Consider the following 25,299-nt stretch of genomic DNA (forward strand, 5'->3'; position numbering starts at 1 on the left):
TTTAGAATATTGTTTAGATTACAAAACAAAAAACAGGTTTTCTCACAATGTCCGGTCCTGTGATATGATTACGATTTAACATTTAAGATTACTTACAAATCAAAATAATTCAAAATTTCAATTTTTTAATTTCATCAAGTTAAAGAATATTTTAATTTTTATTAGAAATTATTAAAACATAGGTAGAACAGTTAAGTGTTTTCAGGTTGATGTTATTGGCAAGGTTTTTTTCTTACTTCAGTTCATGAGTCTTGTACTCTTGTAGAACGTGTGACATCTCGCAATTGTTGGTACCTTTTTGGTGTTCTGCATTATTGTAACATACGTACAATTCAATTATGTCGGCTACTACTCGAAATATTCGTCATCAAACGCTGGAACAACAAGTACTTACCTACTAATGTTATATTACCAGAACTCTTCATTCATGCCATTGTTAATTATTTGTATTCACACAGAAGCAACTATTGGAAATGAAAATGAGGCAGGTCAGACAAACTCCACAAATAATAAAAGCATCAGACAATGTCATGCCAAGTGCAAGAATAAGGCCTAAATCTGCTAGGCCACTGGAGATGAATTGTAAGTAATGTTAACTGAGTAACAACGTTAATATATTTTTGTTTTAATTTCTACTTGCAAATAACATCTAGCCATTAAGTCAAATTCAAATAAATACAAGCCTACAACATTTATTTAAAGTGATTAAGTCTAATCGGTTTATTTCTTGATAAAATTGTTATTTAGTTGTAAATACATATTTACTTAATTTCAAACTGCGAAAGATCTATATTTTAGATTTTAGTATAAAACATCACTATGGGTTCTTACCAAGTTGTTGTTTCTATACCTGGTTATCTATACATTAAATCTTCTGTCTTCTAAACAGACAACAGAGGTTATAAGTTAAGCTTACACCTAGTCACTAGTATAATAAGCAAGTTCTAATTTCAGAAAAGATATATTAATTAGACCATAAAAATGTTAATTAATAATTAATATACTGTTTTAAAGATGTCAATAAAACAGTATATAAATGTTACAAATGTTAAATGTATGTTAAATTATTAATTATTAGGTTATGATGGTCCATTAACATATGCTATGATGAATTGCAGTCCAGACTCCAGTGATATATTAGGTGTATCAAGACATTCTATTAATCATGATGTTATTGAAGGTTTGTAAAGTTATATTTATAGTTATAATGTGTTCTAATTAAAATAAATCTTTATGAAAATCTTGATCAAAGTTAGATTTTTGATATTGTATCATGTAGTTTATACCACTTTTATGCATTCATCAGTTCATCACTAAATTCTATTAATCCCAATAACTATAATTTATATAATTTTAAGGCATGTAATGCATAATAAATAAATAATGCATTTATATTTGTGGTCTTGAAGTTTTGTATTCTATGTTAATAACCATCTGTGCAATATATTGAATAAATATAGATTTTAATATACATAGTTTAATAGATTAAATAATAACTATTGTAATTTGTATTTATGTTTGATATATTTAGATATGAGAAAAGAAGTAGCTGAAATGACTGTTGACGAACGTAGAGTATCTGAAGATACTGAAGATGAAGAATCTTGCTCCATTTCTCCAGTTAAAAATTTAAGTTCAATACACATAAAAGAAAACAGCCCATTTATTTATCCTTCTTCGACAGTTACTGATGTAAGTTGTCTAATTATCTAAATATTATGATATTTATTTTTATCTTTTTGCTTTATAGACTAATGAATTGGAAGGAGATGTATATGGAAATTTAGATACATTTGTCCTGGAACCTGCCGCCCAAGGTGTTCATTTTAAATGCCGTATAACTAGAGATAAAAAAGGCATGGATCGAGGGTTATATCCTACTTATTATTTACATTTAGACAAAGGAAATGGATCAAAAGTAAATTAATAATAAAAAATTAAATATTGATTAATGGATACTATCTTATTATTATATTATTTCAACATCATAGATTTTTTTATTGGCTGCTCGTAAACGCAAAAAAAGTAGAACATCAAATTATCTAATATCAACAGATCCAACTGATTTGTCTAGAGGCGGTGATTCATTTGTTGGCAAACTTAGATCAAACTTGATTGGTACTCAGTTCACTGTCTATGATAATGGTACATCGCCATATAAGTCATCTGTTGAAGGAGTACAAGAAAGACAAGAATTAGCAGCTGTGGTATATGTAAGTTAATAAATCATTTTATAATAGGTACATTGCTTTTTTTTTATCTTTTATAAATAATACATTATTTTATAGGAAACAAATGTGCTAGGATTCAAAGGACCGCGTAAAATGACTGTGGTAATACCAGGTATGAATAAAAACCACCAAAGAGTTAAAGTCGCCACAACTGATAACTATAGTTCACTATTAGGTAATAATTTAATTTTGACATTTATTTTAATGAAATCATGAAAACAATATATTATTTAATAACAAATATTTTTAGAATGTTATCGCACTAAAAATATGGATGACCTGATAGAATTGCATAACAAAACACCACAGTGGAATGAAGAAACCCAATCATATGTTCTTAATTTCCATGGACGAGTCACACAGGCTTCAGTTAAAAACTTTCAAATTGTTCACGATAATGATGGTGAGTTTATTATACTATTAAATGGTTGAAGTTCTTGGAATATATAGATTAGTATCACAACAAAAACACTTTGTCGAACTACATGTAAAAAACACCTAAGAAAAATAAATCTTTAAGCACTATAAACATGTGATATCATAAATAAATGATACTTAAATAAATTTAAGTACTATTGAATTAAAGTACACTTATTTTGTTTTAAAAATTTATTTACTTGGCTAGAAATAATTTTGAGTAAAAATATCCATTGTAATATTTTTGAAACAAAATAAGTGTACTTTAATTCAATGTACTAAAATTTATTTATGATATCACATATTTATAGTGCTTAAAGATACCTTTTTCTTTCTTTTTTTTCTTAGGCGTTTTTTACAGGAGTTCAATAAAGTGTTAGTTTGTACCTAACAAACCCGTTGTAATATCACCAATTTTTATCATTTTGCCTCAAAGATACGTTTTTGCCACCACAAGGCCATCTCTCTCTTTATTACTACTGAGGTCATTATATCTAAAACCAGTGTTTTCCAACTGGTGTTCCACGGAACCTAAAGGTTCCGTAAGCCGATGCCAAGGGTTCTGTAAGACATTTGAGAAAATATATATTAATTAATAATAATTTTGATTTGAACATAGAAAAGCTACAAAAATTATATGGGGGTTCCACAAAACATTCAAACTCCTGCAAAGGTTCCGCGAGTAAAAGAAGTTGGGAAACACTAATCTAAACCATAGGTGGATATAAGATTTTTCATATTATTATATCATATCATATTACAATTTTGTATTATAATATTTAGGATTTGATATTAGGCCTTATAAATATAATGTAACCTAAATTTGCCACTGATCTAAACCAAAGATTTTATTTTTTTACTAAACTTGAGTAATGGCCATGGTGCAGATCGTAGAACATAAACTATACATTTTTTAATCAATTTTTAAACTAATACTAGTATTACAATTTAACAATTTATATAAAAATATAATAAATTTAAGATTAGGTATAAACAGAGAACATGTGAGACAGTGAAACACATCAACGACTTGTGGAAGCAATAGTTGATAATGGAATAAAACAAATATTAAAATGAAATATGTGAATTTTGTGAAATAACAATAATGAAATGTGTTGTAATATTCTTTTACCTAAGCTACCAAGGTCTTGTATTGCCATACACGAAGTGGAGTGGGGGAACCAATTGGTGCGATAATGCAAGATGCGACCACCATGATTTCAGATTTCATTATAATTTATTATTAAAAAATTTACACATTTCCTTTAATAACTTAATTTCTAACAGTACAATTTCATTGAATTTTGCAAAACATTCATCTGCACACTTTATCTACTTTTTTCCAATTTATTAAGTATTAATTGATTCAGTAGATAATTAGTTTAGTTCGGTTAAAAAAAAAACCAATATTTATGCTGTAAATGGGCAACTTCTGCTTCGAGATATGTACATTTCATGCCACCACTATATTGTTTTTACTTAGCTCGCTGGATATAATTTCTTGAAAAATAAGGTATCAATTTAGTATGCAACCTGTGTATTCCTCATATTTGGTTTTTTCTGAAGTCCAAAATGTTACCCACTTGGGTTAAGTTAATGTAAATTTATATACTGAATGACAAAGGTAATCCCCTACTTACTAAATTCACTTGGTAAATATATATTTTGGTGCCACTGCTCATGTCTACTAGGTAAATGTGTTGAAGAGTTCTTAAAATCAGGATACATTTAATAGGTACATATAATTTCATCATATAATCTACAGCTGTTTTACTAAATATAATATATACAACAATAATAACTAAATTTATACTGAAATGCAACACTTAAATGTATGAAATTTTTTTTTATTTCAAATAATTTCAACTAATTATAGGGCACGTATTAATTTTTATCATTAATTTAACTGAGTAGTAAAATGCCTTAGGTAGGAAAATATCAAAAATTATATTTTATTCCTTAACATAATTTATTTTTAAAAATAAATATGTATTATAAATGTACAATAATTGATACCATATTTATTAATAATAATATCTAATTTAAAATATATTTAATATATTTAGAAAACACTTTTGAAATTGTAGTACTCTATTTTGTTTACCCTTAGATACAGGAGATACTGCACACAGTGTCAGGAAATAAATGTGGTAAACGTGTGTCTATTGCCAAACTCTTCACTTAATTACTTAATTATTAGAACAATTTACTAGCTCACATTTTGCTAAGATAAACACAGTTAAACAACTTTTTGGCTGCAGCCAATTATTGTCAAAATAATAGTAAATTTAATCGATGGGGCACCAGAATATATTTTTTAAACTACCATAAAAGTTTTATTAGAATTTTTGTACAAGAATTATTATATCATCTAATCATCTAATGAATAATACATTTATTGTTTAACAAAAACTTTCTTTACTGTATTTACCTTATTGTATTTTATTATTTTTTCAGTTGATTACATTGTCCTGCAATTTGGTCGAATTTCAGATGATCTCTTTACAATGGATTACAGATATCCATTGTGTGCAATGCAAGCATTTGCTATCACTCTAAGTAGTTTTGATAGCAAATTAGCTTGTGAATAACTATAATACATTTTATTTCAATTTGAAAATTCTAAAAGTCATCTAAGTTTTGGCTTTAAATCTCATGCTTAATGATTTTAGTTAATTTTATTTCTTTTATCTCCTTTCACCTACTTATTTATATTTTTGCACCAAAAATTTCAATTTATTCTAGTCTTTATTCATTACTTATTACTTTTTAGTATTTTTTATATGTTAAAGTTAAATTTATAATTTTGAATGTGATTTTATTATTTAAAAATCAAATCCTGTTTTAATTATTATTTAATGGAATATTATGATTTTTATTTACATTGATTGTTAGAACACTGCCATTAATAACGTTAACATTATGAGTTGAAAAGTTTTGAATAAAAGTTGTTTTACTCTAATATTTACTACTTAAAGTTATACTGTGTTGGATGAAGAAATTTATATGAGGATTATGATTTTATTTTGTATTAATATTATTAATTTCATCTTTTAATAATTTTAAATCTCTTGTATTTTTTATTAAACACCTCTTAGTGTTATTGTTACATTAAATTTGTAACTTACTAAAACTGACGTTTTATTTTGTTGTTAATCCATTCAAGTTAAATTATTAATTAATTATAAGATTTGTCTACAAGATATTTTACAATTTATAATTGGCTGGTTAAAGCATACAATTAATAATGGGGCTAAATTATTTGGTCCATACAAAATAATAGAGAGAATAGTCTTCACTCATAAAAGTGCAGGTGCACCACAGAAATACTGTGGGTTATAAATTATAGCACCCATAGAAACATGTCAATTCAATTCAAAAAATAACTATGACTTGTGTTCCTAAAAATATTTACTTTTATTAGTTCATTTACCTTTTACTAGTCTATGTATACTCATATATTCTGTTATTTATGTATTAAATTAAATAATGGCGTTCACTTAGGTATTCTAATTTACTCAAATCAAATTTTCAATTATTACTATGCTACTTATTAAAATGAAAGTTATACAATTTCTGAATATTTGTTTTTACCTTTATTAAACTATTGGTAATGTTTTATTATTTAATATCTATATGTAAACTCGGGCAGTTTTATTATTATATTATTTTGATTAATTAATAATTTTGTTATGTTTAAGTTCTGTAATTGTTCTCAAATCACTCTAGTATCACATATCTATCTGCACTAATTGTATCAACTACAGTTTATATTAGGCTAATTGGTAATTGTGTATATAAACAAAAGTGCCTTACACTTGTGCCTTACATCAGTGTTTCTCAACCGGTGAGTCGCCGGGTAAGTCCAAACGTGTCGCGGGAAGTAATAATATTAAATGTACGAACCTTGTTGACACTATATTTACAAAAATTAATAGGTATTATTCTTATTCTTTTTTTATTATGTGTCACAAAGTATGAAAATTTTTAATAATGTGTTGCCATAATACAAAGGTTGAGAAACACTGCCTTACATTACTAAATAATTGTACTTTTTTTTTTTTAATTATATATCGTATTTTCTATGTCAATGTTAATATGTAAAATAAATAAAAACTATTTAAAAAAAAACTATTCTTATTGATTTATTATTTTTTATTTAGTACATATTCAATGTTGGTGATTGTCCACGAAGTATGTTATCAATCTGAAATTAAAAAAAAAATATATATTATATCTTTAAAAATGATTTTATTTGAGGACACTTAATTTAATAAAATAGATAAATACTATACAAGGAAGGATAGTTCTTAAATGCTATAAGAAATCAACAGCTAAGTACTTAAAAATGTGATCTTTAAGGAAACTTGAAAATGAAAGATATTATAATTTCAATACATTCATAATTTAAGCAATAAAGGGCAGAAGTAAAGAACTTTTCTGCTGTACAGTACATGTCAAGTATATCTGGTGATTGGGTTAGTCACTGTAATTCATATTTTAAATTTGAATTCTATGATAAATCACTAAATGTGAAGAATGATTATAAACATAAATGGTCTGTCACTTGTCAGCATATTCTTTATTATAATACATTTTACTATAAAAGTATAATTTCATAATATTCTGTTTGATGTTGATATTAAAATAATTTATATTACTATTACATTATTACGGTTGGTTGATTTAACTTTTGCTAAAAATCATGAAGACTCGAATAAGGAGACCAAATTCATATGGCCTGTATGAAAAAACGTACTGAAATGAGTCGCACGATTAAACGGCCACAGGTAGTGCTACGCATGCTAAGGTTGCAACTTTAACCCGTGTAGTATAGGTAGGGATTATTCATGTTTTTTGCGTTTTTTTTGTAAAATATATGCATATTGCATACTATCAATATTTTTCACTAACAGATTAACATTTTGTACACTGTGTCCCTGTGCAGTGCGGTTCATTACTCAAATACTTAATAGTTAAATAGTTAATACTCTCTAAATCTCTAATAGTCTATATTATAGTCTCTTACGGATGTCGGAAACTGAATAATAGATCTGATACTAACTTCTATGTAGAGTACACATGAAATATACACATATGCACATGTATATGAATGCGTAATTTTACAAGCTATAAAATTTGTAATGGGTCATGGTTCGAAATAATGCATATATTTTACAAAAATCATGAATAAGCCCTATACTACGCGGGCTAAGATAGCAACCTTAGCATACGCACCGCCACCTGTGGCCGTTTAATCGTGCGACCACGGACTAAGATATCTAGTCTATGCGTACGCCGTACGACTCATTTTGGGACGTTTATATGTTATCAGAACCAGAAGCGGAATTTGGTTTTTTTATTCTAATCTTCATAATAAAAACATTGCATTCCTTTTTTTACATTTTACAATTTTTATTATAGTACATATATTAATGTATTATATATATATATATATATATTTACTATGTATTATATACTAAGTTATTTTTCCTGGACCCTGGCACTTAAATAATTGAAAGAAAAAAAACATAATAAAAAATTAGAATTTTTAAGCAAATCCAATTTTTGACAAATTCGATTTTCTTACTTATGTTAAAATTCTATCTTTAAACGCTCATAAAACATGATTATGTATTGACGCTCAATTTTATTTTATTTATCCATGTACTAAATACTAATGTATCTCATAAGTCATAACACATAAGGTCATAAGGAACCTTGTAATAATATTTTTAAGCTTATCTATAGATCACGCAAAAATATTTTTATAGACGCTTATGGGAAAAAAATCGAAAACTATCTAACCTTTTGATACCTACTACTTTTTAGCTTACCTGCAAAGAATTATTGTATTAATGATATTAAACTTTGTATTTTTTCTCAATAAAAATAAATCAATTTTTATCTATACCAGAAAGTTCAATTTGATATCAGAAACTTCTATCGATGATCAGAGCATTTTTTAGAAACAGTGTTTTTAAAATATAGGCACAATAAAAATGTTAATAAAAACACGTCATCATTACATTCAATACAGAGAATCAGAATCTAAGCAGCAAGTACCTATACTCATGTACCTAATAGGTACTTCTGAGTTCTGTTTCAAACGGTACATTTTATAGTTGCTATCACGATGTATATTGTATAAGAAGATTTAAGAAGATATCTTCTTATGGTGGTTCCTATAAATAAAAATTATGTTTGAAAAAATTTACCTATCCAAATTGATGAACTTTGATAACATAATACAAAGCATGTTGAAAATAAATTGTTGTTGACTAATTATTCACCTATTCGAATTGCTCGTGTCGGCCATGTCGGGTGTATTTACGTTGGTGTAGGGCAATTTGAGCTGTCAGCTGTCAAGCGGTATTACGTCAACAATACCGTCATCAACGCGAAACGAAAAATAAGTTAAGCCTACTAATATAGTTCGACCTACTTATTAAGTACCTATCAAATCATTGGGAGACAATATTATTACATTTAAAACGTATCTATGGCCTACGACACCTACGTGTATACTGCTGAACATATAGATTATTTATTATTTACTATTCCACTATATTGATTTTATTTTTATTAAAAAATAAAGTAAACACCATATTATTTTAAAATCTGTTTAAAATATAGGTAGCTCTTTCAAACAATTGCCTGATCAATTTTTATATGCAACATGCATGGTATTTTTTATTTTAAAATTATTTCTAAACGGGTTAATTTTTGGTCTACATTTGGAGTCAATAAAATTTAAGACGGATCTCGTCCCAGGAATACAAAAATATTTTATTAAAGAATATTCAAAAACAATTAAACAGTTCAATACGTTTTTGAATTATTTCCGTTTTCTTTTATGGTAACTGCGATTCAATAGTTTCTAATATGGGCAATGTACCTATTACCTACAGTCTACACACTTAGGTTTCACGGCATTATTGTTGAGGGTATAATATATACCTATATATAATATATGTTTAGGTATATAATTAATAAAAAAAATTCAACAATTAGGTAACACATGAGCAATTTTTGTCTCTTACCTGATTTTTGAACACTATTTCAATAGTTACGATCACTTGCTGTATGTATTCTTTTACTTCTGGGGAGTCGATTGAATAAGGATCAGGTACATTTGAACGTACTGCAGAGGTGATCGCATCGGCCAAAGAATTTAAAACATAATTTTGAGTGTTCGCCGATTGTGATACGATTCCAATGTTATCATATTGTGATCCGTAGTAATTTCTGTCGGTTCTGCTACCGTAGTACATCTGTTGTTGCCCTAACATATTTTCAGTTGCAGGTTGACTTACAGAATAATCTACTGTCGGTTGTTGACCTGTGAATAAAGCTGCTGTAGTGTGATTTTAGTAGAAATCACGTGTGTAGGTAGAGATAATACGAATTGTGGTTTTACGGAAATACCTGCTGTAGTCGGTTGATTATAGTATGGCAAATTTGCATTTTTCGTCTTCTGCAGAGCAGTAGATTGGTCAGAGTATTTGTTAACGAGGGCACCCGGTAAATTATATAACACATCGAAAGGATTTAAATCTCGTTTAGCTCGACGGCCCTAAATATTTTTGAAACATAAAAAATTAAAAATAAAACAATAATTAAATTCCCAAATTTAGTGAGAAACTTACATATAAAGTGTTCATGACTGTATTTAAAGTCTGCCGAAGATTTAGCATCACAGATCGTACGATAGCATGAGTTAAACGAATTACATGACTCACTGGAGAACGTGGGAAATTTACACGTGTTATGTCAAATATTGCCTTGGTCCCATCCAATGGTGCTTGAACTGAATTTGAAATTACGGATATCATATTTTGTACAAACATATCGTTTGAAGGTGAATTTAAAATTCCCTGAATACTATTCTGGTAAGACGACAATGGTGTTCCAAAAATGCTTGTACGTGAATTACCATCATAATTTGTATTCCTATCGTTTTGGTTTGGACGTACATTTTTTGTGTAATCTTTTTTTGGTAAACACCATGAACTATAAATATTTGGAGGAGGGTTCTTTAAGTCTACTTTCTTGTAAATAGATCCACTGTTGTCAACAGAACTTGGTTGATTAGTATCTGGTAACAAATTGGGTGATTGTATTTTAGAGGTCATCTGATTTTGATCAATAGATGTAGAATCAACTTGTTGATTATAATAATTACTATTTGCCAGATTCATTGGAATTTGATTATAAACTACCGGATTTTGATTAACGCTTAATAATGAACTAGGTGGTTCTTTATAAGCATTCGAATTAAAAGGTTGAACATAATCAACGCTATTTGGAAATGAGGGAATATACCATAATGGCATGTCTTTTGATGGAGTATTTAATAAAATATTATTATTTGGATAACTATTAACATTAGTTGACGACTGCTTAGGAGATTGTTGAAGTATATGAATATCATTTGGATTGGCGAAGACAGTTAATTTAGCATTATTCTCTTTCGAATATTTGGAATTTTCTTTGTCAACAATATATGATTTATCATACTTGGATAGACTTTCCCATTCTGCAGGTGGTTCGTCAAATGTTAAATTTTCCAATGAATTTAATTTATTGTTTTCTTTATTAGCATTCTCTAACAGAGGCAATGACCCAAAAATTGCTTTTTCCAGTTTTGATTCTTCATTGAATTCTGTATCTTCAAAATATGAAGGTACTAAATTATTGTTCAATGCATTTTGTAAATTTTCAGTATTATCATTGAGACTCGAACCATTTGTTATGTCATCTGGTTGTGGATTAATTATTACGTTTTCTACTTGCACATTCATAGGTAATTGTGACGGTGCATCATTCGATACAAATTGAGAATCATCTTGATTTTTAAACATATTATTCAATGGGTTTAATTTATCATTATTTTCAGAATTTAAAAATTTTTGTATGTCTGATTGAGAATTATCTATCAAAATATCTTCGTTTCCTAGGTTATTAGGGTTATTCATAGCTGGGACAAAATCTGGTAATTCTTCTTCTTCTTTAATCTTTATATTATTTCCAATAGGTGTTGTAGTGCCTTTGCCTAATGGATTAGAAGAGAATTGTGGTGGAATTTGAGGCAATTTTGGGGGAACCTGAGGCAATTGTGATTGATTTGGAATAGGAGGAATCGGGGGAGAAGATGGTAGTAAATTTCCTGGATTATTAGGTTTATTTATAGCTGGGACAAAATCTGGTAATTCTTCTTCTTCTTTAATCTTCATATTATTTCCATAATTAGGTGTTGAAGTGCCTTTGATTAATGGATTAGAAGAGAATTGTGGTGGAATTTGAGGCAATTTTGGGGGAACCTGAGGCAATTGTGATTGATTTGGAATAGGAGGAATCGGGGGAGGAGATGGTAGTAAATTTCCTGGATTATTTGGTTTATTTATAGCTGGGAAAAAATCTGGTAATTCTTCTTCTTCTTTAATCTTCATATTATTTCCATAATTAGGTGTTGAAGTGCCTTTGACTAATGGATTAGAAGACAATTGTGGAGTAATCTGAGGCAATTTTGGGGGAACCTGAGGCAATTGTGATTGATTTGGAATAGGAGGAATCGGGGGAGGAGATGGTAGTAAATTTCCTGGATTATTTGGTTTATTTATAGCTGGGAAAAAATCTGGTAATTCTTCTTCTTCTTTAATCTTCATATTATTTCCATAATTAGGTGTTGAAGTGCCTTTGACTAATGGATTAGAAGACAATTGTGGAGTAATCTGAGGCAATTGTGATAGATTTGGAATAGCAGGAATTGGGGGAGGAGATGGTGGTACATTTTCTGGGTTATTCATAGCTTGGACAAAATTTGGTAATTCTTCTTCTTCTTTAATTTTCATATTATTTCCATTAGGTGTTGAAGTGCCTTTGATTAATGGATTCGTAGACAATTGTGGTGGAGTTTGAGGCAATTGCGATTGATTTGGAATAGGATAAATTGGAGGAGGAGATGGTGGTAAATTTTCTTGGTTATTATGGTTATTCATAGCTGGGACAAAATCTGGTAATTCTTCTTCTTCTTTAATCTTCATATTATTTCCATTAGGTGTTGAAGTGCCTTTGACTAATGGATTCGTAGACAATTGTGGTGGAGTTTGAGGCAATTGCGATTGATTTGGAATAGGATAAATTGGAGGAGGAGATGGTGGTAAATTTTCTTGGTTATTATGGTTATTCATAGCTGGGACAAAATCTGGTAATTCTTCTTCTTCTTTAATCTTCATATTATTTCCATTAGATGTTGAAGTGCCTTTGACTAATGGATTAGAAGAGAATTGTGGTGGAATTTGAGGCAATTTTGGAGGAATTTGAGGCAATTGTGATTGATTTAGAATAGGAGGAATTGGAGATGGTAGTAAATTTTCTGGATTATTAGGGTTATTCATAATTTGGCCAAAATCTGATAATTCTTCTTCTTCTTTAATCTTCATATTATTTCCATTAGGTGTTGAAGTGCCTTTGACTAATGGATTAGAAGAGAATTGTGGTGGAATTTGAGGCAATTGTGGTGGAATCTGAGGCAATTGTGATATATTTGGAATAGGAGGAATCGGGGGAGGAGATGGTAGTAAATTTTCTGGATTATTAGGGTTATTCATAATTTGGCCAAAATCTGGTAATTCTTCTTCTTCTTTAATCTTCATATTATTTCCATTAGGTGTTGAAGTGCCTTTGACTAATGGATTTGTAGACAATTGTGGTGGATTTTGAGGCAATTGTGGTGGAATCGGAGGCAATTGTGATAGATTTGAAATAGGAGGAATTGGGGGAGGAGATGGTGGTATGTTTGCTTGATTTTTAGCGTTATTTATAACTTGGCCAAAATTTGGTAAACCTTGTGTTATTTTTTGATCCAAACTCGTTGGTAATTGTTTCTGGTGTTCTTTTAGCGAAGGTCCAATTGTCCCGAGAGTATGAGAAACTCCTTGTCCACTACTCTGTGGTGGTGAATGTAAATTGTTTGACAGTGGTATTTGAGACTGTTGATTTTGATTTTTCTGATTTATATTCAAGGGTGGCTGAAATGTATTTACGTTTGTTTTATGATGGTTTACTGGTTGAGGCATTGGTTGCAATTGGTTTTGTCCAAATTGTAGTGACGGATTTAATTGTTGTGGTGGTTTTAATTGTTGCGGTGAATTAAATTGTTGTGGCGGATTTAATTGTTGTGGCAGATTTTCTTGTTGTAGCGGTTTTAATTGTTGCAGTGAATTATATTGTTGTGGCGGATTAAATTGTTGTGGCGAAATGAAGTGTTGTGGTACAGAAGATTGTTGATGATAGTTATTGTATTGTTGATTATTATTATTATTCAAATAAGCATTGTGTGGAAGGTTAGGATTTATTGTATTGTAATAATTTGTCATTCCTTGTGGTACTGATTGGTCTGGCTGACCAGTCCAATAGTTAGGTGCTCCTACATTTTGTCCATATGGTAATGATTCTGTAGGATTGTTTTCTAAACACTTAACAGATAGAATCTGTAAACAATTTTCAAAATTATATTATAATATTAAATAGTAAAGGAACCTCAATAGTTTCTTTTGTTAAGTTTGAAATACAGAATGGTTTCTTTAATCTTAAAACCTAATAAGGTTTTGGTAACTCCCAGTTGTACGGTTTTCTATTTTTATAACAATAATGTTAACATAACCCAACATTTCTAATTATCTTACATTTATTATTAGATATCTACTGAATAAAAGATCGTCCTAACCAATTAGAAAGAGATAAATCAAATGTCTTAAGAGGTGGTTTTTACATTAGGTACCTAACTATAATCTAATACCTATAAAGGAATTTTCTAGACTCTAGGGAGCAGGGACCGACGGAAAATAGCGTCTTTTGTGGGAAAGCGTCTTAAATCGAGTTTTACTGTATTTTATTCGCTTAACTACGAAACTCCCCTAATTATTCATCCATTTTCAGGTGAAAATGTTAAGATCAGCGCCCAGTAGTAGAATGATCACACATTCACACCTTACCATACCCAAAGGGATGGATAAGTAGTATCTAGTAAATACTTAGGTACCTACCCACTACTTTCTATAACAAGGTCACCAACGAAAAAAACATGTGTTAATTGGCGAGTACGCCAATTTAACAAATATATGTCTAATTTATATAAGCAATAGGTACTAATATAATAATTAAGTTTTCTTCACAAGTAAATCTTTCTGACAATTTTTTGCTACACAATATGTAAATATATGAACCTTTCAAAACAAAAATATTCGATCGAGAAAAAGATAAGCTAATAATAATACTAAATAATACTCCCAGAATCTAGACAACTAGATAGTTGGGTATTATTACATTTTTATTCATATCAAATTATATAATAATTATAATCAAGATTTAAAAAAAAATTGTGTGACTGTTTGAAATATTTTTTTGTGGTCAGTATTTACAAAGAACTTCAGCATATTCAGCATATGTAAATCTTGTGTAACATATAATGTTAATGTATAAATGGTTTTTTATTTTAAAATAATATAATACATTACCTTTGATAGTAAAAAAAAAAAGAATCCATATTTTTCTGTTCCCATAACTCTTTATGTTAACTAAAATCCTTGATTTTTATGGGATGTATACAATTTTTAACAATATAAATACATATGTTCAAACTACGTATGAATAAATTACAATATCAATGAGTGAAATCAAGTAAATATTTACCAAAACTAACAAATAAAAGTATAATCAATATTAAAACAATTAAATCACATATTGGCGTCACATTTGATGACTTGACAATTGATTTGATATTATTGTATGGGCATGTAACAAAAATATAGCCTTTATTAAAAAAATAATTATTAACAAATTTTAACATAATAAACCAATAATTTAAAATAATATATAACATTTTACTAAATAAAAATAATCACATTGTTTTTTAAACTTAAGGTATCCTCTACGTTAGAATAAATTATTAACATTTTATTATAACTATGGTTTATGAACCACGTTAATAAATTTAAAAAAAGTGTACATAAACATATTAGTTTCAATATGTGATAATTTCATAAACATGGGATACTTACTCATACAACAAATAATTATTATTTTTAAGTAATATAAAATAAACATTTTTCTTACTTTTATACCCTAACACTAGTCTCTAACATATTTAATATTTTCTTTGGCACACAATACATTGAATATTATCAGTTTGATGACGAATGCATACAGTATGAAAAGAATGTCCACATCTAAATGATATGAGTCCATTTTTCTTACCTCTAATTAAAGGATCAGAGTTCAATGGTAACGAACACCAAATACAATAACTATTCTGAATATCAATTCGTGTACCCCAATGTGATTTTTTTGATAGTTGATTTTTAAACCGAATAGGATCTCCTATTTCTTCTTCCAACGTTGTTAACATATTTTTAAAATTCTGTCAAGAAACAAACTAGGTATAAAATAAAATAACATTCTATAGAATATTTTGGAAAATGTTGACTCTTACCTCTGTATTTATCATTGATATATTATTATGATATTTTAGTGTATCAATCAAAGCCTTCTTTGAGCTTGAACCAACCAATTGAGTCAAAATAAAACTTTGATAAAACCTAAATATAATAAAACAATTAAATCTGATTTTTGTCTATTTTAATATAGTATAATATATATTATTTATAACTACCAATTATCAATATCACCACATGGTATATTATTTCTATGTTTGAAGAGTAATCTTTTAGTTTCTTCTTGACTTAAATATTGAAATGCCAAAGATGTTAAATCAGTCCATGTAATTCCTTGATTTTTTTCGCCGATATTGCCACAGTTCAAACAAAGGCCATTTTTAAAGTAATGATTTAATGTGAAAAGTTTGTCAAACAACAATTCACTTTTGTTGATCAAATTTACGTCTAACTGATCCACTAAACCCAAATGGATAGCAAGAATAATTTTTGTATGCTTTAAATCATTTAGATTTAAGACCGATTTTAAAACAACAGGCCAAAAATGAGGCACTTGTTTACAAAAACATTTTATTACATCTTCCAAAGAGTTTGTGGTAACATTACATTTTGTAAATGTATGTAAAATTATATGCAATTGTTCCAAATTTACAACAGCACTAGATAAATAATCAATAAGTATTTGTCCAAGCTTTTTGAATTTACCATCAATATTATCCAATGGGAATCCACATTTACATAATTGGTTTTTATTTTGATTTAATATCAAAAAACTATAAACAGCATAATAAAGAATATTACAATCAGTAAAGATACTTTTATCAAAGTGCGATAAATAAGATAAAAATATTGTATTGCATTTTTCGCGACGACTCGGCTCTAAATGAACCGAAAACTTCATTAACAAATAAAATACAAATATAGGTTTAATGTTTCTTTTGTATCCAAGTATACGAAATGATTCAATTTGGTCTAATTTCAAAAACACATACATTGAATTTAAGTACATTAATAATGGTTCTTCGGTCTTTCCATTATTGTTGGAATTCATTTTCAAAATCTTACAAAATATAGCATAAGAACATTTCAAATTACTATTGAGCAAAAATTCAAAAATACTACCTACTTCCATAACTTGACCAAATAATGTAATTAGTTCACTGACTTTCATATCTTTTTTAAAATCATTTTCATCTAAATAGTTAGTCAAAAATTCTGGGTAATCAAATTTATTGACAATCGAGATATCTTTTGCATGTATATCAGCCCATTTTGCTACTAAATTGCTAATGAAACTATCATTTATTGCTTTCTTAATAGTGTTCAAATGTTTTTCTTTCAAATACTGTTGGAATGGAAACATAGGCTGTTTTATATGTATAACATTTTCCAAATTAGATTTAACTTCATATACACCATTAAATAAATGTTGTAAACAGTCTACATCTAATTTATATTCATTCTGAAGTTGTTTACATATTTTTAAAATAGGAAGTAAATTAAGTTTCTCACGATGTTCAAGATCCAATTTATAATTGGAAACATCTACTTCGCTCTCATCAACAGGTGGTGGTTCGTGTCGATTAATATTTGTTATTTCATATGGCACCAAATCATTTTTACCTGTACTAGCAGTTAGATTATTTAATGTATCTTTAAGAGTTTTACTACTTTTTGCAATTTTATTGGTAACGTTTGACCCTATTTCCATTAAAGTATCGTGAAATACTTCAGAAGTAGCCAATGAAACAAATGGAATTGAAGGAATATTTAACTCCATATAAATCTGATCAAAAACTTGTTTATTATTTAACTTGGAATAATCATAAGATGGATACTGTTCAGACTTTCTAACTTTTTCTAGATTTATATGTATATTTGGCATAGATTTGAAACGTAATACAGGTTTATCGGACTTTAAAGAAATTAAACTATAACTTTTTTGTAATCTATAATTTTTTTTAACATATACATAATTTTTCAAAGAGTAAATTCCGGATGGTAACTTAAAAAATTGCTGTTTTAAATAATAAGTTTTTTTAATTTTTGAGATCAAACTGTTTGTATTAACTGGCAAGTCTATCTTTTGATCTATATTGACAAGAGGATATAACTCGTCAATAATACATTTTGTATGTATTATTCTATCATAATAATGTTCTATTAATGAAATGCAGGTATTGTAATCTTTAGATTCATAGCAATTAACCAAATAATTTTGAAGGGAAGTGATCTTTTCGGCAATGAGTTCACCATTTGAACACCATATATATACAGTATCTTCAATGTACTTGACATTTTGTATATTATTATATCCGTCACACCACAATAGAACATTAACTTTTAACATATCCAGTATAAATATACTATTTGATGTATATGTAAGTAAGCAATTATCCCAAATTGTATACAGTTTTTTAAAATTCAGAGACTGCGGTGGCCAATTTTTACCAGAAATTCTTGATAAATCCAATGGTTTTTGTGCACAAACATTAAGTGTTGGCGGAATGGCTAAACAATATTTTAGTTGATGTGTACTTTTTACAATACCATTTAATTCTACTTCCCAAATCCTTGAACCTGGTCTTGCAGAAAAGATTTTCTTCTCATTCCATGTAACAATACAACAACCATAATCACCATCCCTAGTTTTTTGTCCAATTTGTTTAAATTGTTCTTTAGACATATCACAAACATAACATCTTGTCAATGTCGAGATCACTAAAATATCATCAGAGCTATCTATTTGAATTACTTTTGAATCTAGTTCAATCATAGTATATGGTGGGGTTTGGAAAATAGCCTTTCTCTGAAAAGTAGAAAATGTATTATACTATATTTTGAACTATAAGGTTGCATTGCTTATGTCCTAAGTCATATGCATAATATATTAATACATGAGTTTATATGACTACTTACAACAAATAATGATACATAAATTGAAGTGACTTTTCCATTACAATCACCAAAATATACTTGATTTTTTGAAGTCCATTCCATAGTAGTGATTTCATGTCCTAAGTGTTCAGTAGATTTATTTATCAACTTCGCACCAATTCCATTTTCATTTCTTTGCAAAATACATACAACACCTTTTTGAGTACCAAATGCAATGAGATCTTCATCTTTAGATACAGCAATTTGAGTCACAGATCCTTCCTTTATATTAATTTATAAGTTTACATTAAAAATTAAGTGAAGTTTATCATCAAAAGATTATTGACAATTGACAATTTAACATAAAAATTAAAGTAAATAATATTTAATAAGATGTTCATACCCATATTGATAAATAACTACTACTAAAGATTTTATTTTAACACTATAAATTAACATAGGCATTTACCTAAATTTATAAATATATCTATTACTATATGTAGGTACTAGGTAGGTAATAATAGATTAAAATAAATTAATCTTTAGTACCTAATTAATAATTAATATAGGCTATACTTATGAGTAGTTAATCGATAAAATATATTGTTATGTATCAACGAGAAGAATTTTAAAATGTATTACTTTTTATTAACTATAAACTATTTATTAAAATTTAAAAATCAGTTTAAAAATATCAGCTTCCTTAAAAATGTGTACTTTTTATAATTAAAAATAAAATATAATATTTTGTTATAGGTTTTTCATATTATTGATAATATGTGCACTCACTTTATTTGGAAGCAGTTGTATAAACTCACAAGGTTCTCTGCGAAATACATATAATCCACCACTGGAAGCCCCAAAAATGATAAAGTTTTGAGATACTTCAAAACAGGTGTACTAAAGCAAGAGACATTTTTTTATAAATTTATCACATAATAATAAAAATTACTTTTACTAACTTTTATCCTTTGAGTGGTTTTCAGAGGTAAATTAAGTATATTTTTAATGTCAATTCTACTTAACACTAAAATATGATCCGGCATATTTTTGTCACTGGTGTTGTCTCGTAACACAGCCATTTTTAAATTCTTGTAAATCGATACTTATACGTCCAAAGTAGAGAAGGAAATAATTGTTAATTATATTCGACTTGGCATAATACAGAATATATATTTTTTTAAATCAAACGAGTTTGAAGTCCGAAGACGTGAATATCTTATATTTTTAATTTTACATGATTCTAGAGACTGACCATAACTGGCGATAACAACTATCAGAATCTGTTACACCGATAACACGGATATAGATACTATGGTTGCACGACGGCGGTTACGTACTACCTAGATCCCGCGACAAGTAGATCCACATACGTCAACTGGATCCCTTTGGACATTTAGAACCTCAAAGAAAATTTAGATTCCATATTAACTATAATCTCCCACGTCATTTAGGTACCCAGAAATCGGCGGTAATTTAAAAAACTTGTCTAAAAAAATACTTAAATAACAATTTAAATTTTAAAAATATTATGAAATAGTATGAAGTAAAAGTAAGTTACATGGCGTTAGTAAAATCTCTAATTCCATTAATTATGATATTAGATTCGATGTTTTAAATAAGTAGTAACGTTTCATTATATTCTAATATACACGATATATGAATTATCGGTTATGTTAATGTAGAACTTATATATAAATTTTAAAAGAACTTTCTCAAATACCTATTTATTATAATAGGTAAGTACATTAAAACCTAACCATAAACCTAATAATTACAATAATAAGTAAATAAAAATATGTGTAAATTCAATGTTTTAAGTAAAGTAATAGATACACACAATATTTCTGGCAATATTAAACTTGACCCGCTTTTGTTAGTGTATTTGTAAAATAAGAACTAATATAATAACTATACTTTGAGTTTTTTTATAACAAGTCAAAGAATATTTTTTAAATATTAAATATAATTTTATTGAAATACTTTATAAAACGTTAATATTTCTCGTTTCTTGATATTAATAATTATTTAATTGGTATTTAATAAAAAAAAATGTATGCAAGGTAACTATAAGATAAGAATAACAGTGTTAGGTAATTTTCCACACCACCTTTATTATTAAACGACGTAACATTGTCCGTATTGTTTAATAATTTTATGAGGTATTACACGAGGCGCGTTTTTTTATTGTGGTGTCCCCAGTAGGCCTAATCCACATCGTAAGCGAGAACGCATCATATGCAGGGGCGTATTTAGGTAGGGGCTTTGGGTCCAGTTGTCCAGAACGGCAAATTTTTAAAGATTTAGAGGGGCTAGTACTTTATGAGTACTGGCGCAGTGACGTCAATCATTAATATTTTTCACAACAAATGTGTGCCATAGAGGTATAAAATACTATAGTATTTATATAACATGGTATTCTATGGTATTAACAGTTTGACCATTGCGTGGCGTAGAAGTTTTTTAATTTTTTTTAATGGGGGGGGAGGCGGCAAAATATGTGTTGCCCTTATCCTAAAATTCCTAAATACACAACTGATCATATGAATGCATTCAAATAATAAAAAAATATATACAATAACTTAAACTATGTAGGTATTAATAATATTATATAATATAAAACGGGTAATGTGTATAATAAATGTGTGTTGCCGGCCGGCGATAGTCAATGTGTTGGATGAGTGGATGAGAGATGAGCGCTAATGCGTAAAGGGGGGACAACTAAATTAAGATGAGCTTCTTATTGATGCTGCCAATCTTCCTCCGGGTTGAAACGAAGCCGAGTGCCGACACATTTCCCATCAGCTTTGTGACAAATTCTTCTTCACTAATAAATATTATATATTTATATATAGTATACTGTACCTACTACGATTCTAAAAATTATAATATAATACAAACAAATCCTTTGAACAGTTGATATTAAGATGAGCTTCTTATTGATTCTGCCAATCTTCCTCCGGGTTGAAACGAAGCCGAGTGCTGACACATTTTCCTTCAGCTCAATGACAAATTCTCCGTCGGTGGTAGTCCATGATCCAGCCAAATGTTCGGTTCCTATAAAACTTCAACTAATGTGCTGATTAAATGTAATTTAAACTTATAGTAAAATTTTGATGTTTAAGAAATCTATATTGGTGTTCTTTTATTTTTGAATTTAAATTAATTTGAAATTTTATATTAATAATTTTTCAGTTAAAAATGTAAACAAGAACTAAAAAGATTATAGTATATTGCAGTTTAACTTTCTGTTCGGTGGCCACCTTTTTAATTCCTCACTCTCTTTTATAAGAAAGTTAAACAGCACAATAACTATAAAAAATATAATATAAATTTAAACATACACAAAGACGAACTAGCTTTGTGATAAGAAAAAAATTGAAAAAATTGGTAATTTATCAACGTATTATTAGAATAAAAAGAACACCTAAAACCGTAGTACAGTATATTATCAAAAAAAAAAAACCATAAAAATTAAATAAAATTAAAGTAAATATTCACAATATACTGTACTACTGTTCAAAAAATTATAGTATTAAACAAACACAGCCTTGCAACACTTATTGTTGTTATTCAGATGAGCTTCTTAATGATGCTGCCAATCGTCCTCCGGGTTGACATTATACAAGGATACAGAGTAATTATTTCAGTTATTTGTTTTTCCGATATTATGGCAAGATCTGAAATTTTTTGTTTTGTTTTACTATTTACCACCAAAAGTACCAAATTGATCCATATTTGCTACAAGAATTCATGACAAACAAAAATAAACTACATAATTTTAAGATCATTATACATTTTTCGCTACGTCCACGTCCAGATCTAAGGTGTACTATTCTACTACTATTCTAATATAATATAATCGCGAATAATACGAATAATATACATGGTTGTTATTTCTCACAATTTTTGTCTACTATAACTAATGAGTAAAATAAGTAGGCATTGTGTACTATTTTTTCATTGGACCCTGGAGAATAAAATATGCGTCTACATCAACTACATCGTCCGACTAGCGCGGATTGTTCATATAAATTAATATATTTTATTTTGTTTAAAAAATAATTTTAATTCCAAAAAAGAATAATAAAAATAACTTACTTAAGCGTCGACTCTTCCCGGGAAACCGAGTTGTACCAATCTACAGTGTATACGGAGTAGTGCACCGCCGCCGAAGAAACTCCAAATTTTCTTCATACGATCTTCATTATGATTCTAATGGGAGTATAAAGATGTTTTATGAAAATAAACAGCACGAAATGAAAAGGAGAGTACTTGTCATATACTGAAGACTGTTGTTTGACGACTGATCATTAAGACTATTATAGAATTGTTAATCGTCTTCGACGAATGTCGTCACTCGTCGATTGTCGTATGCTACAGATGACGAATATTATAATATGATAAATCTATGGTTTTTTTTTTATAAACTCTTTGTGATATTATACGATCTATTTTTCTATTTTAGCTGTTTGACAAATTAACGTAAAATTGAAACATAATATAAACTATAGACCAAATCTTTATAAATATTAGTATATTACAAAGTATTAATATTTTATTCTAATGAAGATGATTACAAATTATTTAATTTAATCTATAAAAATAGTGAACTAAACAAAAATAATTATATTATTATTATATATATTTAAAAAAAAAGAATTATGATTAATATCGTTATGTTTCTGAGTTATTATTTCTGCATTCTTTTGGTTTTAATCACGCAGTGCTTTAACTTAATCTTACATATTCTTACATGTAAACTTAAATATATATTTCTGAAGACACCTATCATAATAGAAACAAATTCATACATTTCCTTTATTATGGTTTCATGTAACAAATAGTACCTAGTCAATGCTTTGAGGAATTCAATTTTCAGTACCATTTTACAATATAATATATCAAAAATAATTTGAATAAATAATATCTTAAGATTAATCTACGTATGTCAAAAATGTCATTGTGTACGTATAGTATAACATGTACAAAAAACTTTTATGTCCCTACAAATAATGTTTTAAATAATAACAAAATATATAATATCGTAAATATACATAATTTCAAAATATTTTGAAAAAATACTATTTGTAAGAAATACTCTCATAATAATTTAATTAAAGTTTTAAGTATCTAAGATTATTCGTTTTTTAAACTATAACAAAATATAAAAATTATTTGAGAAAAAATATTTATTTTTAGGGTGGGTGTATAATAAACATTTAATAAGTTATAGGTATAATACTAAACTTCAAATAGTCATAAAAAATAATGTGATTTTCCAGTAAACATATTAACAAAAAGTTTTAGGTTAAAAAAAACTAATGAGAATTCCAGTATAATATTTTTAAATTGTAGATATAAAAAGAAAATATTTATATGAATAACTAACGAAAAAATTAATTTGAACATTTTATAAATTTAGCCGAATACAATCAAAATTTTAATTTTAAACGTTTATAAAATATACCGTGACTATACATTTTTTATTACAGAAAATTAGTGAACGATTGATGAAGAAGCCTGTATTAAATTTTAAATCATATTTACATATCTATAATTTTTTTCGGCTTAATAAAAAAAAAAAATTTAATTGTTTTCAATAATAAAAATGCTTTTAAAATTATACAATTTACCTATAGAGAAATAATAATGTAGATAATTGGTAAATTTTTCAAAATTCTATAATTAGCATTTTTTAATTAAAATTAAATTAATAAATTAATTTTGTCGATATTATACAAGTATATAGCATAATAATACATTTGTTTTTTTGTGTTTTCGATATTATGACAAGATTCGAAATTTTTTATTTTATTTTACTATTAACCACCCCAAGTACTAAATAGATCATATTTGCTACAATAATTTATGACAGAAAAGAAACTACACAATTGTCAAATAAATATACATTCATTGCTATGTCCAGGATCCAAGGTATACTTGACGACTTAATTTTATTCTTGGCTATTTTATACATTGGACCAGTGGTCAACCTTTTTGGACTCTCGTGCCACATTCACAAACTAAAAACTGTTTGCGGGCAAGAAAAGAATAAAAATTTAATATACCTAAATTATTTACTATGCAAAAAAATATTGTTTAGAACTTTAAATTAAAAAAAAAATTAGTCGTTTTAGAATTTAAAGCGGGTCGTAGACATTAGCTCACTGGTTGCCGGCCATTGCATTGGACGATTGGAAATAAAATATAAATCTGTCATCCAAGTATAGCAGCTTGTACACGTCAATAAATATTTATTTTAAATATAAAATAAAAATTTAATATTCCATAATTATGGGAAAATTAACTTACGT

General features: G+C 27.7%; 3 protein-coding genes and 1 long non-coding RNA gene across 7 annotated transcripts; 1 reads left to right on the top strand and 3 right to left on the bottom strand.

The window, feature by feature from the left end:
• The first annotated feature begins 18 nt into the window (after positions 1-18).
• Positions 19-6,782, top strand: LOC132922726 (protein king tubby). Its single transcript, XM_060986389.1, has 9 exons — positions 19-386; positions 459-582; positions 1,079-1,180; positions 1,532-1,692; positions 1,751-1,918; positions 1,992-2,213; positions 2,289-2,406; positions 2,482-2,634; positions 5,106-6,782. Exons 1-9 carry the CDS (start codon positions 339-341, stop codon positions 5,237-5,239), a joined length of 1,230 nt encoding a protein of 409 aa, XP_060842372.1. The 5' UTR covers positions 19-338; the 3' UTR covers positions 5,240-6,782.
• LOC132922724 (transcription factor mef2A-like) lies at positions 6,768-15,365 on the bottom strand. 3 transcript variants are annotated; one of them, XM_060986386.1, is made up of 5 exons: positions 15,170-15,365; positions 10,298-14,143; positions 10,077-10,224; positions 9,692-9,990; positions 6,768-6,855 (listed from the first exon to the last, which is right to left on the bottom strand). In XM_060986386.1, exons 1-5 carry the CDS (start codon positions 15,212-15,214, stop codon positions 6,808-6,810), a joined length of 4,386 nt encoding a protein of 1,461 aa, XP_060842369.1. In that variant the 5' UTR covers positions 15,215-15,365; the 3' UTR covers positions 6,768-6,807. The 3 variants fall into 3 exon arrangements, with proteins under 3 accessions (XP_060842369.1, XP_060842368.1, XP_060842367.1); XM_060986385.1 differs by having other exon boundaries at positions 9,692-10,002; XM_060986384.1 differs by having other exon boundaries at positions 9,692-10,005.
• LOC132922725 (uncharacterized) lies at positions 15,320-20,242 on the bottom strand. Its single transcript, XM_060986388.1, has 6 exons — positions 19,945-20,242; positions 19,772-19,882; positions 19,025-19,264; positions 16,324-18,914; positions 16,144-16,249; positions 15,320-16,071 (listed from the first exon to the last, which is right to left on the bottom strand). The coding sequence occupies exons 1-6, from the start codon at positions 20,062-20,064 to the stop codon at positions 15,799-15,801; spliced, it is 3,441 nt and encodes a 1,146-aa protein (XP_060842371.1). The 5' UTR covers positions 20,065-20,242; the 3' UTR covers positions 15,320-15,798.
• Positions 20,243-21,054: 812 nt separating this feature from the next.
• Positions 21,055-23,277, bottom strand: LOC132922150 (uncharacterized). Of its 2 annotated transcripts, none has more exons than XR_009660990.1 (3): positions 23,084-23,277; positions 21,884-22,662; positions 21,055-21,809 (listed from the first exon to the last, which is right to left on the bottom strand). It is a non-coding gene; the product is annotated as an uncharacterized LOC132922150 (long non-coding RNA). The 2 variants fall into 2 exon arrangements; XR_009660989.1 differs by having other exon boundaries at positions 21,880-22,662.
• Between the last annotated feature and the right edge of the window lie 2,022 nt (positions 23,278-25,299).

This window comes from Rhopalosiphum padi, chromosome 2 (assembly GCF_020882245.1).
Source record: "Rhopalosiphum padi isolate XX-2018 chromosome 2, ASM2088224v1, whole genome shotgun sequence".
NCBI lineage: Eukaryota > Metazoa > Arthropoda > Insecta > Hemiptera > Aphididae > Rhopalosiphum > Rhopalosiphum padi.